General features: G+C 40.9%; 1 protein-coding gene across 1 annotated transcript in view; it reads left to right on the top strand.

The window, feature by feature from the left end:
• Positions 1-542: 542 nt before the first annotated feature.
• The window catches only part of kdm2aa (lysine (K)-specific demethylase 2Aa), a 53,814-nt gene continuing 34,240 nt past the window's right edge, over positions 543-20,116 (top strand). The window contains exons 1-4 of the mRNA XM_028594406.1: positions 543-1,268; positions 14,801-14,939; positions 18,296-18,374; positions 18,582-18,628. Of these exons, the coding sequence (XP_028450207.1) occupies positions 1,233-1,268; positions 14,801-14,939; positions 18,296-18,374; positions 18,582-18,628 (301 nt within the window). The 5' untranslated portion in view covers positions 543-1,232. The remainder of the gene's footprint in view (positions 1,269-14,800; positions 14,940-18,295; positions 18,375-18,581; positions 18,629-20,116) is intronic.

Here is a 20,116-nt window from a genome sequence, read left to right as displayed (position 1 = left end):
TATGGACCGACAAGCACTTCCTCGTTGAGGTGAAGGCTACAAAACGTGTCCCCCCGATGCGAGCCTTTGGGAGTTAAAACGCTGGACACAGAAGACGTCACACATCTCGGATTACTGAAGGTGTATGTAACTGGACGGACCTGTGTAAATATGGGGGTAAGCATTGTAAATACGTAATTTTTTAGGTAAATTGGGGTTAGGGAGTGATGACTAGTTATGTTGGGTAATGGGGCGGTGGTCAGTGCGTTGTATCATCGCGTGATTGGCTTTTTCTTTTGACTGATTGTGTTTTTGTCCAATAATTAACGTTATTGGGAAATATTAACCAATGAAGTATGAGGTAGTTTTCAAATTGTGCTGTTATTGGTAGTTTGCCAGCTCCTTCTCATGGCTATTGGTTATACTTGTCCAATCACAATTTGCAAATATTTCTTGTGAATGACACTGCTGTAGTCCAATGAATGCCTTGCCGGAATATCTGTGATTGGTCTAATGTACGGTTGTGGGCGGGATATAGTGATGTTTTGTGATGGGATGGAAAATGGCGGCTGTTCGGAAACCGCATTAACTTTATACCATACTAGTAATAACCAGTGGCAGCAACCGTGTACGCCTTTTTTCTTGCAGTGCATTTAGAAATATCTGAATGTTGCAATTTCAATATGACTTAAGGTCATGTTGAGTTTTATATCTATATAAGCAGGACTCCTTCCAAAAGGCAAACATTAGCTGGACACGACTTGGAATGGTGAAGGCAAGGAACAAAGAGTATTGATACAGTCTTGATTTTACGCTAATGATAATTGTATGTGCTTTTCCACTTTCATTTAGTGTAGTACTATAATTGGCCTTTTTAAGTGAGTAGGGCTCTACATTAAGCTTTTAGCCAACGTCGTTTCACCAAACCTGTGTAAAGTCAGTGAGTGTAACGTTAAGGTTAATCTAGCTATCCAAAGACAACATAGCTATCGTATTGCGATCTCAATTAGCTAGTCCGGAGACTCAAATTAACCATTTCATTTGTTGTTGTTTGAACTTAAAATAGGTTAGTTTAAGTAAAGTTACCGTTGAAAACACGCGCCTTCCAAGTGCTTGTTTACTATCCAATGGAGCCAAGGGGCGCTGCAGTAACGTCACAGTTGGTGATTTTCTGATGGGTCTAAAACGTTAACCTTAATACTCAGCGGCGTTAAATACATGCATTATTGGACAGAGCTCGGTTTCCAGTTATAATGGATGATTCCAAGCCGAGGTACAGCAAAAGGCTGGTAAGTTTAAAGTAAATTTGGTCACGTTGCCATTTTCTTTTATCAACACTGCTTTCATATGTTAATTCAACAACCAAATACAAGAAATGTGCTGTGTGTATGTGCTAAGGGGCGCGGAATACTACCAGTGAGTGTCTGTTTCTTAACTCAGATTGCATTTCGTTGCCCTCTTTTATCTTTTGCCATTCTCTGAACTACGGTATTTACATTGCAATACTTTGTTGTCCTTGTCTCCTTCTCTTCTCTCTTGTAGTGGTCATCTCTTTGAGCTGCATCAGTGTCAGTCTTTCGTTTAGTGGCTCTGTTCTTTCCCTGTCCTCTCGGTCTCCTCTGCTTAATCTCCTTCCACTTAAAAACAACTTTGTTAAACATACAAAACTTCTCTTGCGGAGAATAAAGCTCTGAAAAGAAAATCACATTGAGGTCTGTATTACTCAGTTAGTTTAGTTGTAATCCCATTTTGTGTGCTGAATCCACATTCACGACATGGTAAACGGCGCAGCGCTGTACAAGTTACAAATCAAGCAGCTAGTGCTGGACGGTATGACCAAAAATGTATGACGGTATATTTTAAATGGAAGACATTCAACTCGGGTGTGACATAATCATAGACAGTATATAATGGACCAATAGACCCCGTTGCTCTGGACGGAGACCAGTGAAGGCTATTAGAAGCACTTTTCCGGTGATGGCCAGCTTTACTGCGCAGCCTCCAACTGAGAGAATGTGACGTGAGCAACGTGTCTGAAAGTTGTAAGTCTTCTGGTAGCTGTGCCAAGAGAAATCTCAATCATTCCCAATCTTACAGATACGGAGACTGTAGGTGTATGTAAGGAGATAACATGGGCACAGGCTAATTACTGATCACTAATGCTAGTTAACATTAGTAATTAAACCTAAACATCTCATGTAAGTCGAAACTGCCTGCGCGCTTCTCCTGTACTATACGGTAATTCCTCTACTATGCGACAGTAAGTCACTTGGTTATGACACAATCGTTAGCCTATTTTTACAAAAACGTCTGCTACGGAGCTATAGCGTGAGGTACAAGGTAATGAAGCCTTTTATACATTGTCGTGTTTCTTTGGAACTAAACAACGGACAAATAGAGTCTTTAAACGCTTCAGATGTAAAGTTATTCGCAGTCAAGTGACGTAAAAAAAAAATGGCGGTCAGCGGAATGCTAACAGGAGGTGATAGCCAGTTAGCAACAAAATGGCGCCATGATGGCTCGAGTTCTGAAGCGAAGCTTACCCCCTTGGACATAATTCCCAGCTACGGCTTCCTAGTTCCCAGGTAAATGGAACGCACTAGAAGAATAATCTACTGTAGACTAGGGCTGGGCGATAAAACGATAACGATATGTCTCGCGATAGACACGTAATCAATATCAATAGAAAATGCGGTTGATAAAATGTTCGATAATTTGTTTTTCTTCATCAGAAGAAACCAGAGATTGTGAAGCAAGTTTGGTTGCATGAACAAAGGCACTCGCTCTCTGGTAACCTAGCGACGTAGGGAGTGACACTCTAACAGCCAATCATGTAACAGTATCAAGTTTGGTTGCGCCACATCGCTGTCTCGTGTTCTTCAATAACAGAACCGGCGTGGAGTGATAAGTGGAAAGTGAGTGCCGCAGCGAGCGAGGAAATTGTTGATAAAACAAAAGTCAGTATGGCAGTTTTTGGGGATTTTATAAGTCTGACCGTAGACAGACCAATGTCGTCAGACCGTCGTCCCCACCAACACTGGTACTACCACAAACTTGTTTTACCACCTTAGCCGCGCTCACACTTTGGAGCACAGCCGTATTTGGTACTAAACCTGCAGAAAATAGTTTCTCAGGTTTATTATATTTAACATTTTGCACTATTTTATTACACTTTATGAAGCATTTCTTACTTATTCTTTAAGTTTGCACCTTAATGTTAAGAGATAATTGTTAAGTGTTCATTGTGATTTTAGACCTATGTTTACATTTTAATTATTTTAGTGTTTTCCATGGTTGTGTTGACATTCCTGCTTTATAACTGAGGGGATTATAATCAGAGGAAGGTTAAGTTTAAAATAAAAATGTTTAAATTTAATATATTTTTCTCCTGGTCCTTATTTTAAATAGGTCATAAAAAATATCAATAATTATCGATATCGACCGATATGAAACACTTACTGTATATCGCGATACAGATTTCAGCTATATCGCCCAGCCCTACTGTAGACATGCTTATTTTCGTCCCTTTTCCGACGCAATGCTATAATGCACGTCAGAAACAATATCAGAATCGGAATACTTTATTGATCCCCTCAGGAAAATTGTTCAGTTACATTTGCTTGTCAAATTAAGGTAAGAGTATGAAAATACCGAGTCAATAAGTGTATAAGTAACACAGCTTCAGTGCAAGAAATAGAAACGTTAAGTAGAAGTAAAGTGAGGGTAAGCAGCCCTTTTAAGAAATTTTAAGCGTCAAAGACTTAATTTCCTGTATTCTGATATATTTTTAGACCCCAATTTTATGGTTAAAACGTCAGGTAACAATTATATAATATAATGGAATATAATTCAGTAAGGGAAACTACGACAGCCTGACTCTGCAAACGGAGATCCCATTGGCACTAGCTTCACAGCGGGGTGTTCAGGTGCAGTCAAAACAATGCAGCTTAGCTGGCTTATCGGTGCCAGCGGCATGTGTAAAATATCAGCTGTGGATGAGAGGGAGGGAGGGAGGGAGGGAGGCTGGCTGCTGAAAACCGGATGTTTTGGCACTCAGATATTCTTTGGCGCTGGCTAAAACCTCTTTGAGGGGCGCCACAACTTTCTCTATGCAGGACAAACCCTGGTTAGGTTAGAAAGTAAGATTAGGTTGAACAGGTTGTTGCTAAAACAATGGATTGTACATAACTAAGGTACAGTATGAATATAAGTAGCTGCAGTGAATAAATAAAAGAGATTGCCCATGTAACTGATAAATTATTGTTAGGGTAATTATTGTATTGTATATAATTGTCCAAGAATATTTTAAGATGTGATGTGGAAATACTGTTGTGAGTCAAGTTTTGACACTTTAAAGGTGCTCTAAGTGATGTGACATGTTTTTTTAGCCAATAACCGACAAGTAGGAGTTGGTTGAGTCATGACTACACATTGTGGAAGTAGCCTAAGTGCTAACGCTGCTGCAGTGATGACTCAACCAGCTCCTTCTTGTCAGTTATTGTCTGGAACACTGTTTGTTATGGTTCGTGGGGCAGGTTGGCGCAGTTTGTTTTTGTTGCCGTTTGTGGAGCCTGGGCTATCTTCAGAGACCGTGTTTTTTTCTTTTTTTTTTTTTAATGGTGTGTTCAGGGGACAGGCAACAGGAGGAGGAGATCTCCCGATTCGATATCTCCATGCATCACGGAATATTATCCCTCAAATACATTATTCTATTAAAGCCATGTAAGATATTTAATGTATAGCTTTTCAAGCTTCAAAAACAAAACCATCTGCAGTGCTCAAATACTAAATAAATTGGATACATAAAACTAGAGCACTGAGCACATGGCACTTCCTGAATGTGCAAACCTTAACAGAATATGTAAACGGAAATGTTGTTAGGCCTACATCAAATTGTAAACCGAAATAATCGTTTTTGAGCCTGCCGATTATCGACGCAGCATCGTCCATGTCCACGATTCGATGCATCGATTTATTTGATTAATTTCAACACCTCTAGTGTGTGTATGTGAGCGAGACACAAGTGACAGAGACGGAAGAGAGCAGGGAAAGGAAATGCAGCGGAACGTGTTTTAAATAGCATTTAAAAAATGCCACCCATTAGTCTGTGTGGGAAACACTGTTATACGTAGATAATTGATGATCTGGCTTCAATTCACCACCCCACCATCGGAGTTGCCGATTTCTCCAGTCTCCATAATGTAAATTAAATTTGAATTTTGTATTGGTAAGAAGACCTGATATCTTACTGAATTCAAACTGGCAAGCTTGCACTGAAGTACATATGGGGGCATTAGAAAACACTATTAACCTGAGATTATTGTGTGGTTGAGGTGGGAGAGATTATAGAGCACAGGGGGGTTGGGGGCTGAGCCTGGGATTATCCCTGGATCAGCTGTCATGACAACCCTACAGCAGTATTGTCTCAATCAATTAGAGGCAGTGTTATATTTTGTTTGTGTGAATGGAAAACACATCAGGTACTTATTTCACATAAGTACCTGATGTGTGTTTTCCATTAATCTTTGTGTCCTGGGGTTATTTTCATGCATTTAGTGCTTGCAGGCCTTTTTTCCATTTCCCCTCATGTTGCTATTTAAAGGTCCTATGACATGCTGCTTTTTGGATGCTTTTATATAGACCTTAGTGGTCCCCTAATACTGTATCTGAAGTCTCTTTTATATAGACCTTAGTGGTCCCCTAATACTGTATCTGAAGTCTCTTTTATATAGACCTTAGTGGTCCCCTAATACTGTATCTGAAGTCTCTTTTATATAGACCTTAGCAGTCCCCTAATACTGTATCTGAAGTCTCTTTTATATAGACCTTAGTGGTCCCCTAATACTGTATCTGAAGTCTCTTTTATATAGACCTTACTGGTCCTCTAATACTGTATCTGAAGTCTCTTTTATATAGACCTTACTGGTCCTCTAATACTGTATCTGAAGCCTTTATCAACTGCCACTTTGCTTGTTTGCAAGCCATGATGTCTCGCTCTTTCTCATGGGTGGGCAAAGCAGAGAAAGGGGAGGTAACCTTGCTCCTTATGACTTCATAAGGAGGAGATTCCAGATCGGCCTGAGCTCTCTGAGCTTTCATTTTCTCAAAGGCAGAGCAGGATACCCAGGGCTCGGTTTACACCTATGCCCATTTCTAGCCACTGGGGGACCATAGGCAGGTTGGGGGAACTCATAATAATGTTAAAAAACCTCCATAAAATGAAATTTTCATGCCATGGGACCTTTTTTAAAGGAGACATATGCTCATTTTCAGCTCCATACTTGTATCTTGGGTTTCTACTGGAAACTGATGCACTGATAGGCCTACACAAGCTGAAATGGTTTCAAAAAGTGTAACCGTGTTTATTATATTACAAAGGCACTATTGAAACACCGGCCTGCTGTAGGGTTTCCGGTAAGAACTAGGGGTGCACCGATCCAATATTAAGATAAGACAAAATAGCTGGGTCGGAAAAATGTACAGATCCACGGGCCCATTAGTTTTGTTAGTTTTTTTTTCCCTCTCTTGCACGTGTGTCGCATGCTGGAAGAGTTGCGTGTACAAATAAATAAGAATTCAATACATTCATCTATGTTATTTTGTCTTAGTTAGGAAAGTAATGTTTAGTTAGGAAAGTCTGGTGACTTTAGTCTCTTCCACATGGTGGAAGGAAGGTATAAGGTGGAAGGTATACAGTGTATTATTAATTCAACAATGGTATCGGGTATCAACAGATACGCAAAGCGGTATTGGGACTGAAAAAGTCGGATCAGTACATCCTAGTAAGAACTTGAATCAGAGATGTCTGACTTTGAGATCCAGGAAGATTTATTTACAACTCGAACATGAAGTTAACTATGAAGTTGGATTTGATTCCAGTGTTTCCCACACATAGACTATTGTGTGGCGGTGCGCCTCACTAACAACGCCGGCCGCCGCACATTGCGTTTCGTTATTAATTTTATTTTTTTTAAATGCTAGTTAAAATACGTTCTTCTGCATTTCCTTTCCCTGCCCTCCTCTGTCTCTCTGTCACTTGTGTCTCACACACACACACAGGTCCTCCCACCGTGCGGTGTTTTCTTTTTTTTTTTTAAAGCCTCCAACGTCCCCTTCCCGGCAGCGCGGCAATGGTTATGTTTACGGTTACGGTGAGCTGCCTGTAAGGCCACGTTGGAGGCTTAAAACACCATCGATCCCACTGCACAGTGTCTGTCTCCAACTCTCCAAGGAGAGAAGACGGCTGGCGAAATTCACAAGTTCATGAAAGGTTGGCATCTATCTCGTGAACACCTTTACACAATCACACATTCACAATCACCTACCCAACTCTTAGCAAAGAAGCGATTGTGCCTGCTTTAGAAAGTTATCTAGTCGCAAGTTTGCGGTGAAATTTGGGTTGTCGAGGTCAAAACACATGTAGCAGCTGTGAATCAAATTATAAATAATGTTATGTAATTGACATTAAACACTGAATGTTTGCTGCTTCAATCCAGAAGAGTGTTGAAGTATTTTCCGTGACTGAAAAAGGAGTGTTCATCCTATCTTCATTTTCATCTTTTCGTTAATAAAACTGATGCATTATGCTTTAAACGCTACTTCAATTTTAATCAGGGCAGCAAGCAATCCAAAGTGTCACGTCTTATTGTTATAACCTCCTTACAGTTGTCCTGCAAGGTGGGCTGAAACCACCTCACGGCTATGTGCTTGCTTTTATTTAATCGTGTGCTTTGATGTAAACTTATAACATAATACTAAAACAAACAAACCTGGGATAGTAAGTCTATCATCTATAATGTTACAAAAGCAAGGATAACTATAATATATAACAAGTAATGTGTCTGTAACACTCTGTTTTTGCACCGGTTTCTTTAAAGGGGTGATAGAATGCAAAACCGATTTTTACCTTGTCATAGTTGAATAACGACAGTTCGGTGGGTAAATAGGACATACATAGAAGCTCAAAATCCCACATCTGAAACTTTTTTTTTATGCGAGAAATCAACTATGTTGAGGTCAAATATGGGCCGTTTTACGAAAATTGATGTCTAATTGCAATTTTTATCCGACTGTGTGTCGGAGTTCAGCGGCCGGTGCTGCCTGTGTAGCTGCCTCGCCGCCTGGCCTGCCTTCCTTCACAGACCCTGGCCTGCTGTGAGCTAGATTAAACTCCGTCAGGGCTGGCAGCCCACGGCACTCCATACCCGCGCAAACGCCAGCAATCTCTTAATTATAATGTGTTATTTAAACAAAACACCTCTTGTCCGCGAGTCTCATTGATAGAGCCTGCAGCTGGATGGAGCTAGCTCTATCAATGAGAGCTAGCTAGCCTCCTCTTAGAATTCCTCTGAAATTCACAAAAATTTATAAAATTGAAATCAGACACCATTGTTGGCTTTATAAGACCTTGGGGAAGAGGTTATATAAGTGGCGTGACGAAATTCAAACTGTAAATATACTCGGATTACGCCGAAAATGAAGCTAACTATCCGTGATTTGTAGCTACACATAGCTAGGATTGAAGGGACAGTCGCACCTAATGAAACCCTTACAGTTCACAAATATTCATTAACTTGATATTGGACACCGTTGTTAGCTTTATAAGACGTTTAGGTAGATGTATAAGTGGCGTGACGAAATTCAAACTGTAAATATACTCGATTTACGCCGAAATGAAGCTAACTAGCCGCAATCTGTACACATAGGATTGAAGAAACAGTCGCAGCTAACGCAACCCCTAGCTAGTGTTCACAAAAATTCATTAAATTGAAATCTGACACCATTGTTAGCTTTGTAAGACCTTGGGATAGCTGTGATATAAGTGCTGTGACGAAATTCAAAATGTAAATATAGCTACTATAGTTATACCGAAAGTGTAGCTAGCTAGCAGTGATCTTTTCCCATTGTATTGAATGGGACATATAGCTAGCTAGCTGCTCCTCCTAACAAAACAAGTGATAATTATAAAAATGCCTTACATTGAAAACGAACACAACGTTAGCTTTGTAAGACATTGGGGTAGATGTTATATACAGTACAGGCCAAAAGTTTGGACACACCTTCTCATTCAATGCATTTTCTTTATTTTCATGACTATTTACATTGTAGATTCTCACTGAAGGCATCAGAATTATGACTGAACACATGGAATTATGTACTTAACAAGAAAGTGTGAAATAACTGAAAACATGTCTTATATTTTAGATTCCTCAAAGTAGCCACCCTTTGCTTTTTTGATAGCGCTGCAAACCCTTGGTGTTCTCTCAATGAGCTTCATGAGGTAGTCACCTGAAATGGTTTTACCTTCACAGGTGTGCCTTGTCAGGGTTAATTAGTGTTTTTTTTTTCCCTTTTATTAATGGGGTTGGGACCATCAGTTGTGTTGTGCAGAAGTCAGGTTGATACACAGCCGACAGCCCTATTGGACAACTGTTAGAATTCATATTATGGCAAGAACCAATCAGCTAAGTAAAGAGAAAAACGAGTGGCCATCGTTACTTTAACAAATGAAGGTCAGTCAGTCCGGAAAATTGCGAAAACTTTGAATGTGTCCCCAAGTGCAGTCGCATAAAACCATCAAGCGCTAGGGATGGCGAAAACTACAAAATTTGAAACAGGTTAACCGTTTAGTTTAAAATATGAAATAACAGCCATTTCGAGCCGCACCTGCAATTTCTCAACTCTGTCGCATCTCTCTCTCTCTCTCACACACACACACACACACACACACACACACACACACACACACACACACACACACACACACACACACACACACACACACACACACACACTGCCCCGGCACCGCCCTTCCACTCACGTCACGTTTTTTAAATCCCCTACAGCACGAAACAAGTCCCGCAAATGCGGCGAAGAGGAGCTTGTATGTAATCGGAGGACAAATGGTTCCTTAGTTTCAAAATAGTTTGGGTACAAGCCAGGTGATCGCGTTTAAAATAAAAAAATTGAGTGTAGTGCTAACAATTATAAAGAAAGATGATGATCATCATCACCTTATCTGTTACCACTGAAATGCAGATGTAATGTGTTTCCAAATATAAGCCCATCTTATGCGGAATATTGCCTAATAGACTGCAACAGGATACAACCAATGGATAAAACGGGCACCTTCAGAATGCGTAAAACAGGCGATTAGGCCTAACAAAATGAATTGTTTGGTTCCGGTTTCCGACCGACTCTGTCAATTAATGTGCGACCCAAATTTATTTTATGAGCTTGGGGAAGAAATGATACTAATTAAATAAATACACAAATAAAAAGTTTATGGCGAACTATAATTACATTTTTGTACAGCACTCTTGCGATGCAAGATGCCCGTTTTCCTCCAGCACTGCTGGAAGAGGACCCGATGTCGCCACAGCGCCACTTAACGTTGCCGCGTCCAGTTTTACGGCAGCAGCAGCGTGAGGACGGCGCCTTCAACCAGCCCTCACCGGCCACGGCGGCCAGCTACAGCGCTACTGCGCCGCCGGGGAGCTTCAACACGTTAAACAGGGCCAATGAAACCACTCATGAACTATATGTTGTGTTTAATGTCGTTCAAGAGGATGACAACGTAGCAAGCAAACACGATCAAATGAAAGGTAAACCCCCTTTAGAGTGCTCTAATGTTACAGCAAGTCCCTGGGGCTCATTGGAGGTGGCTAACAGCAGTGAAGCTAATGATAACTTCACAACACAATTCATTTGGATACAAGCGTAGCATTATGGAAGATAGACGGGATTATGAACAGCGATGTGTGTGCGCGCGCGCGCGCACACACAGCAGAGCCGAGGTGTCTGCATTACTTCAGGCTGGAAACGATAGCTACAGCTTATACATTATTTTCTTCCGCTGGCGCAGATGAATTAACGGTACACTCGTTAACTGTAAGAAGCCTACAATAAACCCTCCATGATTAAAGAGTCAATATTTATCAATACCCACCTACCTGTTTTACAGGCAAATTTAAACATGTAGAAACCGATATTTCAGTCTGCTCTTCAAGTGCTGTCCACTCTTGTTCACAACGCTGTGCCAACAAAGCTCTACTCTACAAATGGCGACTTTACAAACAAGCTAAAATGAAAGATGTAAGTTTGTAGTCTGTTTCTTAGTTTGCAACGAATCTTGATTTTTAGACAAACTCTTGTAAACGTAGCTCCTGTCTAAACAAACCATCCTCTCCGCTGGAGCGGTAAACCTGTGGCTGTATTATAAGACCAAAACAAATACATGTGGCTACTTAATATGCACGTGAATTACATGTTTTAAATTTATTAAGCGACAACTGTACATGTAGTAACAGGTAGGCTATGTTATGAAAATATTGAGTATCCATCGCTACTGTAAAGGCAAACAGAAAAATCCTACTTATCCCTTGCTGCCACTGGGAAAAAAATAAAAAATAAAATAAATTCCCTATGACCCATGACCTCAACAGACAACAAACCGGAACCAAACAATTTTTTTTTTTTTTTTTTTTTTTTTTTTTTAGAGATCACTTTTTTTTTTTTAACCGACTAACAATAATTTTGACCGGTTAACGTTGAAACGGTCAACCACCGGTCAAACGGTCATCAGTTAACATCCCTATCAAGCGCTACAACGAAACTAGCTCACATGAGGACCGCCCCAGGAAAGGAAGACAAAGAGTCACCTCTGCTGCTGAGGAGAAGTTCATCTGAGTCACCAGCCTCAGAAATCGCAAGTTAACAGCAGCTCAGATTAGAGACCAGATGAATGCCACACAGAGTTCTAGCAGCAGACACATCTCTAGAACAACTGTTAAGAGGAGACTGCGCGAATCAGGCCTTGATGGTCAAATAGCTGCTAGGAAACCACTGCTAAGGAGAGGCAAGAAGCAGAAGAGATTTGTTTGGGCCAAGAAACACAAGGAATGGACATTAGACCAGTGGAAATCTGTGCTTTGGTCTGATGAGTCCAAATTTGAGATCTTTGGTTCCAACCGCCGTGTCTTTGTACGACGCCGAAAAGGTGAACGGATGGATTCAACATGCCTGGTTCCCACCGTGAAGCATGGAGGAGGAGGTGTGATGGTGTGGGGGTGCTTTCCTGGTGAAACTGTTGGGGATTTATTCAAAATTGAAGGCATACTGAACCAGCATGGCTACCACAGCATCCTGCAGCAACATCCCATCCGGTTTGCGTTTAGTTGGACCATCATTTATTTTTCAACAGGACAATGACTCCAAATACACCTCCAGGTTGTGTAAGGGCTATTTGACCAAGAAGGAGAGTGATGGAGTGCTGCGCCAGATGACCTGGCCTCCACAGTCACCGGACCTGAACCCAGTAACCGGACCTGAACCCAGTCGAGATGGTTTGGGGTGAGCTGGACCGCAGAATGAAGGCAAAAGGGCCAACAAGTGCTAAGCATCTCTGGGAACTCATTCAAGACTGTTGAAAAACCATTTCAGGTGACTACCACTTGAAGCTCATCAAGAGAATGCCAAGAGTGTGCAAAGCAGAAATCCGAGCAAAGGGTGGCTACTTTGAAGAAACTAGAATATAAGACATGTTTTCAGTTATTTCACACTTTTTTCTTTCTTTTTTTTTTCTCTCCACATGTGTTCATTCATAGTTTTGATGCCTTCAGTGAGAATCTACAATGTAAATAGTCATGAAAATAAAGGAAACTCATTGAATGAGAAGGTGTGTCCAAACTTTTGGCCTGTACTGTGAATGGCGTGAAGAAATTCAAACTGTAAATATATTATAGTTATGCCGACCGCAGGACTCGGAGCCCCGGTAGTGCAGTATCCACAAAGGGTGACTTTGCCTGGGTATGGAGCCTAGCAGGCTGCCGCTTTCTCGTCCAATTGTGTGGAGCTCCTAAAGTCTGACACCTCTTACCAAATTTGCAATTAGCCATACATTTTCGTAAAACGGCCCATATTTGAGCTTTATATAGTTGATTTCTCGCATTAAAAAGTCTCAGAAGTGAATTTGGTAATTAAACATTGCAGTAAATAAAGTTTATTTCTATAGCACATTTAAACGGCTCGCGCTGACCAAAGTGCTGTACAAAAAAAATAAAACACACGTACAAATCAGTGATTTAGGCTAAAAAGTACATTGAAAGACAAACGCTTAATTACAAACCTAGCAGGATAAGACAATTAAGATGCTGGGAAGGCCAATGTAAAAAGTTGAGTTTTGAGCCTGGCTTTGAATATCACAATTGAAGGGGCATTTCTGATGTCAGGTGGCAGTCGGTTCCACAGCTGAGGGCCAGCAATCGAAAAGGCTCTGTAACTTTTTTGCTTAAGCCGGGACCGTGGGACATGGAGGAGGCCTTGGCTAAAGGATCTTAGGGACCTGGGGGCTACGTGAAGATGAATGATATCCGCTATATAGCTGGGGGCCAGGGTGTGAAGAGCTTTACAAACCATCAACAGTATTTTGAGTTGTATCCTAGACTGGACTGGAAGCCAGTGCAAGGAGGCTAGGAAAGGTGTAATGTGTTCATGCTTTTTTGTATTCGTGAGCAGCCTAGCTGCTGCATTTTGGACCATCTGAAGCCGTGCCACCAGAGTCAGAGGGAGACCAAAGTGGAGAGAGTTAGAATAGTCTAAGCGGGAGGTTATGAAAGCATGGATGACTTTTTCCAGATCATTGTATGACCGAACAGACTTGAGTTTAGAAAGTATTCTTAGTTGGTTTAAAAACTGGACTTTACAACAGAAGATATTTGTTTCTCCAGGTTAAGATGGGAGTCTAAAATAACACCCAAGTTACGTGCATGGGGTTTAACATAGGGGGCAAGGGGACCAAGGTCGGCAGGGATGGCAGTTTTGGATTTTGAAGGACCAAAGACGATAACTTCAGTTTTGTTATCATTTAACTGAAGAAAATTGTTAGCCATTCATATTTTCTTTTCTTTCAAACAGTCTAAAATAGGCTGAATGGAGTTGCTGGATTTAATTGGGATGTACACTTGGGAGTCATCTGCATAGAAATGGAATGAGATATTAAATGTTCTGATTATGTTCCCTAAGGGGAGCATATAAAGGCTGAAGAGTACTGGACCCAAAATGGATCCCTGAGGGACACCATAAGACACAGGGGCAAGGGATGAGTAGTACTAAGAGTACTGGCCTATGGATACTGAGAAAGATCTTTGGTGGAGGTAGGAGTGAAACCAGTTTAGAGCTGTATCCTTGATACCAACCCACTGTTCAAGACGCTCTAGTAGTGAACCATGGTCTACAGTGTCAAATGCAGCGCTAAGATCCAACAAGACCAGAATGGCATTATCACCTGTGTGTGTGTGTGTGTGTGTGTGTGTGTGTGTGTGTGTGTGTGTGTGTGTGTCTCTGTGTGTGTCTCTCTGTGTGTGTCTCTCTGTGTGTGTCTCTCTGTGTGTGTGTCTCTCTGTGTGTGTCTCTCTGTGTGTGTGTCTCTCTGTGTGTGTCTCTGTGTCTCTGTGTGTGTGTCTCTGTGTGTGTCTCTGTGTCTCTGTGTGTGTCTCTGTGTCTCTGTGTGTGTGTCTCTGTGTGTGTCTCTGTGTCTCTGTGTGTGTGTCTCTGTGTGTCTCTGTCTCTTAGGGCCAAAACGCAGGGATGCATAAGGGCCAATAAAATATCAACCAAGCCATTTTCAGCCCAACCAATGTTACATACCCCATTATGAGACCATAAGGAACTGTGTGAAATGCCCTATACAATCATTCTATCACCCCTTTAAGATTCAGTTCCGGTCCTCGTTTGTCTCCTCCTTCAACCGTTTGTCCTTTTCTCTGTCACCTATGCCTCATATTACATTTTCACGCATCTGCCCTTCCCTCCATCTTCCTAGCGGGCTGGTACCAGACGACGTTACCATGACGATGGCATCTCAGATGAGGAAATTGATGGAAGGAGGATGTTTGATCTGGAGGAGAAAGTCCACAGTCAGAGGTTCAGCTCTAACCGGGTCTTGCGCATGGAAGGAAAAGGTAGGTGGACACAGTCAGTGAGGTTTACAAGTTGGTGAGGTTTTTTTTTATGTGGAAAGCTGGTTCTCGGATTGGAGAAGCTGAGTGAGAAAGGCACTTAACGTTGGAGAGAAGTTTTTCTTGATAAAGTTGTGCCAGAGCTGGACACAAACGATTACCTGAGAACAACGGTAGATAACCCTATGGGGCCTAAGCCATTATTTTTTCAATATTTGGGTTGCCTTGTCTCCTTGTGTAATAATGCTTCTATATAGATCTCAGCGATAGGGAAAAAATCTAATATCACAATATTTTTGACAAAGTACATCGATGGCGATATTGTAAGGTTGACTGTTGGTGCTTTCACAAAACATGAGATTTTTTATTAAAAAATCATCAATAATGTGGATGTAATTACGAAGTGGTTAAAAGCAAAAAAATAGAACCCTCTGGTAAATTCAGAAAACTACATCATCGGGCGGCTGTGGCTCAGGTGAAAGAGCGGTCACTTGCCAATCGGAAGGTTGGTGGTTCGATCCCTGGCTCTGGCAGTCCAATGTTGAAGTGTCCCCGGGCAAGACACTGTACCCCGAATTGCTCCTGATGCTGTGTGAATGTTCATCTGATAAGCAGGTGGCAGTCTCGGCCATAGTGTATCAATGTGTGTCTAAATGGTGAATGGTTCCTGTTAGTGATGCACCGATGTGAAAATTGTGGCCGATACCGATAACAGATATTAATATTGCTGTTATGGCCGATACCGATATTTACCGATGTCGATATCTCTGCATAGAACACATTTTTTATGATAATCAAATAAGGAACTATTTTCCAAAAGGCATTTTTTTTAACTTTTGTGATTTATTTTCAGAAATCACTGATATTGGGCACCTTTACCTGTGTGCAAAATATCGTACCAAGTAGTCATCACATTTTCAGAAGAAAAAATAAATATTTATATAAAAATACATTTTTAAAAGGATACAAGTGTGTCCTGAATTCACACTATGAATAAGCCAACCCTGAGTATTCACAATAAACATCTAACTCACTTGAGACCAAGTCACTGTATTCTGTGAACATTGTACAACAGTTCAAAACTTTAAAGTACTGTAGTAGGCCTTAAATGGCCAAAGCCAAAAGTATTGAAAGAGGTAAAATGTGAAAATGGAGCCAGAACAAACTGGACTGAACAGACACTGGCTTTTGCAGTCTGAACTGGAAGTACAGTAACTGCCAAGTACTTAACCCTTGTTCGGGTCACCGGGACCCAAAGGACAACACAAGGGTTATGTACTTCCGTTTATTTTGTTGAGAATTGCTCTCTAAACCCTGTCTCTTGTAAAGTAAGTAAGAAAGTTTGTTTCTAGAGCACATTTAAACACAGTTTAAGCTGGCCAAACTGTTGTACAAACAAGCACTAAGGTGCTGTATTAACCCTTGTTTTGTCCTTTGGGTCACAAGGACCCGAAGGACCGCCTAACCCTTGAAATTCTAGAAATTGGTGCCTTCTAGGCCGAGATAAGCCAGAAAATGTGTTTTTTGCTCATATGGATGAAAGACACCAAATCCCAGAATGCACTTGCTTCGCTGCTTAGACTCTACTCCCAAGCCACATCCACCTACAGACCGACAGTGAGGCAGCATTCAACTCAACCCAAATGTGTTTTATTGTCATTTCAACCATATACACGAAACATTTCACCGTGGCTGTAATGGTTACACATTTAAAATAGTTTAAAAACATACGAAACGGGTGTTTACAGTCAACAAAGCGCTAATACTAGTATGCATTAGCTGAACTTTACGTGTGTGTGCAATAGCTAAATGTAGCAGATTATAAACACGGTTGTAAATTTGCATAAAATGTAAAACGGTCGGCATTTACTAGTCACAAACTTCTCCAGCAGTTAGCATTTAGTTGGATACAAGCAGCTAATTTCTGCACAAGTCCCTGTTAACAAAATCTCCACTCTTACCCGGCGACATGTTTCCACAACAAGAAAAACGCAGTAGTCTCTGAACTCGCGATGGGAGTTTCGTTTAAGTTGGATGTACTCCAGTTTGTTGTCTAATGAGCAGACACTTGCAACCAGGATTGATGGAACAGGTGGCTGGCTAGCGTTAGCTTTCCACCTAGCTAGGTTAGCTATACTCCAGCCCCCGTTTGCGTTTCACCGCTGAGAATGTCCCCCCATGATCGCGGCTGCTGCCCGCTCCGGCCGCCGCTGCTGCCCGCTCCGGCCGCCGCTGCTGCCCGCTCCGGCCGCCGCTGCTGCCCGCTGGTCAAACTAACCTGTACGGCGGGCCGCAGCAACCGAACAGCAACCTCTTATTTCCGAACATTCATCTCTCCCCCGCCCACCGAGAGCCGGTGGTCTACTAAAGTTTCCAGTGTCCCACTTCGCTGCAGATTCTGTCTGCAAAAACCAACATCCCCGCCCACTTTTTCTTCTTCTTCTTCTTCTTCTGATTTCAGCAGTATAGACGCTGTTAAGCGTATTACTGCCCTCCACAGGTCAGATTTAAATCTAAATTCTCACACACACATCTAAGCCTACACACGTCAAATACACAGGAATGATTCACATCGGCCCTATTTTGACATCGGAACGATACCGATGTGTAAAAAAAAAATGACCATATCGGCCGATATATCGTGCACCACTAGTTCCTGTACTATATTAAGCGCAACAAAAATGTAGCGCTTTTCTAAAGACTAGAAAAGTACTATACATACAGTCCATTTACATCACTTTACTGTAATGCAGCCATTAAAACCAGGGAAAAGACAACGCGTCATATCAATATTCCGATATTTAAAAGTCTCCTATATCGTCAATATAATATTGATCTATTGCCCAGCCCTACTTGTATAACCTCAACCCTGTTATACACAATTAAGTAATAGACATAATTTTTTCCAGGACAACTTGGCTTTCAGGATATGTGTGCTGCAGGGATATCACATGAATGTATACATTTTTATATGACTATAAAGACAAAACTTAACAGAAATTGAATTTCACAGATTATTGAAATCCTATAATAATGAACAAGACTTTCGGCTTTTGAAAATTTTTCTCCCAAGTCTTGGCAATCAGGGGAAACAAAAATAAACCCTGTACCTAACAAATAAAAAAAATTGATTTTTTTTTTTTTTTTTTTTTTCACAGAAAAATCATACCCTTTTATCTATAAAGTGATGTGCCACTTCCAATACACCTCTTACAATACTATCCTATAAATGAGAATCTACTATTATATTTATGCTGTTATATCATTATTTCGGCTCATTCTTTCCACTTTTAGTATCAAAATAATAAAAGGGATAAAAAGAGGTCTCTGTCACATTTTGTTGTTTGTTTCTTTCTTAGACTTGACATTTGAGTTCATCCAGAGAGGCGGCCTGAGGGACCCAATCGTCTTTGAGAAGCCTGATGGACTGGGACTCAAGTAGGCATCCATTTTTTTTTTTTTTTTTTTTTTTTTTTTTTTTTCTTACTCCTTTATTCTCATCATCTTACTACCTCATTCTTTTTATCAAGTATTTTGATAATTTGCTTGTTCATTCTTCTTTATTGGGAAAACATTGATGATACATGATTTGTAACCTAACAAATGAGACTTCCAAATGTTGAGTAACCACTTTTTGTTCTGTAGGATGCCCGATCCTGACTTCAGTGTCAATGATGTCAAGATGTTTGTTGGTAAGAATCAGAAATTGTTTTCATTTATTTATTTATTTATTTATTTATTTATTTATTTATTTATTAATGAATTAGATGCTTGCTATGAGTCTCAGGTTTAGTCCTGTCAAAATGTCATTGAATAAAGACCAACTAATGATTATTACATATTTAATTAATGTGTAGAATAATTTACTGATGAATAATGTAGTCTATTAAATATTTAAAATGATTCAAAGGTCTTATATTCTAGCCTGACGTGGTCATACTCAGATTCTAGTCAGAATGTGAGTCTGAAACCGCTCCATTGGGCTGTGATTACGGGCCGTGTTCCAACCAAATCGGGAAAGAAAATGCCTCTGCAGTCATTGGATAGAATTACAACCAATCAGAGCAACAGACCTCAACTGTCAACAGAACTCAACCAAGCCCCCAGGAAGAGCGAGAGAACCTACCAGCCCGAACACTGAAAGGGTCCTTGTTTAAAACGTCACGTTTTTAACATTTTTAACATTCACTAGAAGCGAATCCAGAATTATTAAATTTGGAATGATGACCGCGCATAATGGACGCGAGCAGACCCACGGGACTGCGCACGCCCGCTTACATTACTGTTCTCCCGAGCTCATGTGGCTAGCTGTAATAACGGATATAGCTACTGTTGTAATTCACGTGTTCTATTAATACGTCCATGGTATTATCTTATGAAGTTATGATACATCCGAGGGATGTATGTATGTTGTAAAGCCTGTTACGTCGATGTAACGTGATTAGGGTTTCCCAAACTGGCGGGGCTATCGGCTAGCTAGCTAGTTGCTAACATCAGGGTTAGCTAGCATGGCTGTATTAAGAACATGCCTACATAACGTTACTAGCTACAGACACAGTGATTACGTGGCCTTGGTTCTCTCTTATGATACATCCGAGGGCTGTATGCTGTAAAGCTTGTAACGTGGATGAGAGATGAAGATGAGCTCTGTAAACTGCAGGCTAACTGCTAGCACTAGTTAGTAGCTAGCTAGCAGATAGCACGACATAATGATTACATCTCCTTGGTTTTCTAAATACATCTATCGTTTATTTAGCTAAGCATGTAAACGATCGGGAACAACGAAAACACAACGTTAGTGAATATTTTTTAGACCATGAAAACGGCGAGTTTATGAGTTCGCCACTTGTAAGAGACACAAGACTTTTTTGAAGCTGGATATATCATTTGTAATATATAAATATAAATGTGGATAACGATAGTGACATGCTTGCTACAGTTGCATTTCTAGAGATGAATCGGTGAAAAAGTTTTGTTTCTCTGATTCACGGCTTTGTTCTAACGCCGCTGGGCGCTCCCTCCCTCTCTCTCTATCTCGCTCCACCATATAACGTTACAATGCTTTCGGGCGGTTGTTAAGGCTCCGCTCTGTCTAAAACTCGGCCATTTCGTAAAGCTGTTTGTAACGCAGAAATGAAATTGATGATCATTTTATTCATATAGTTTATATCTGACTTTAC

The sequence above is a fragment of the Perca flavescens genome, chromosome 2 (genome assembly GCF_004354835.1).
Source record: "Perca flavescens isolate YP-PL-M2 chromosome 2, PFLA_1.0, whole genome shotgun sequence".
NCBI lineage: Eukaryota > Metazoa > Chordata > Actinopteri > Perciformes > Percidae > Perca > Perca flavescens.
The sequence above is the reverse complement of the archived record's forward strand: the minus strand, read 5'-3'. Positions and strand labels throughout refer to the sequence as shown.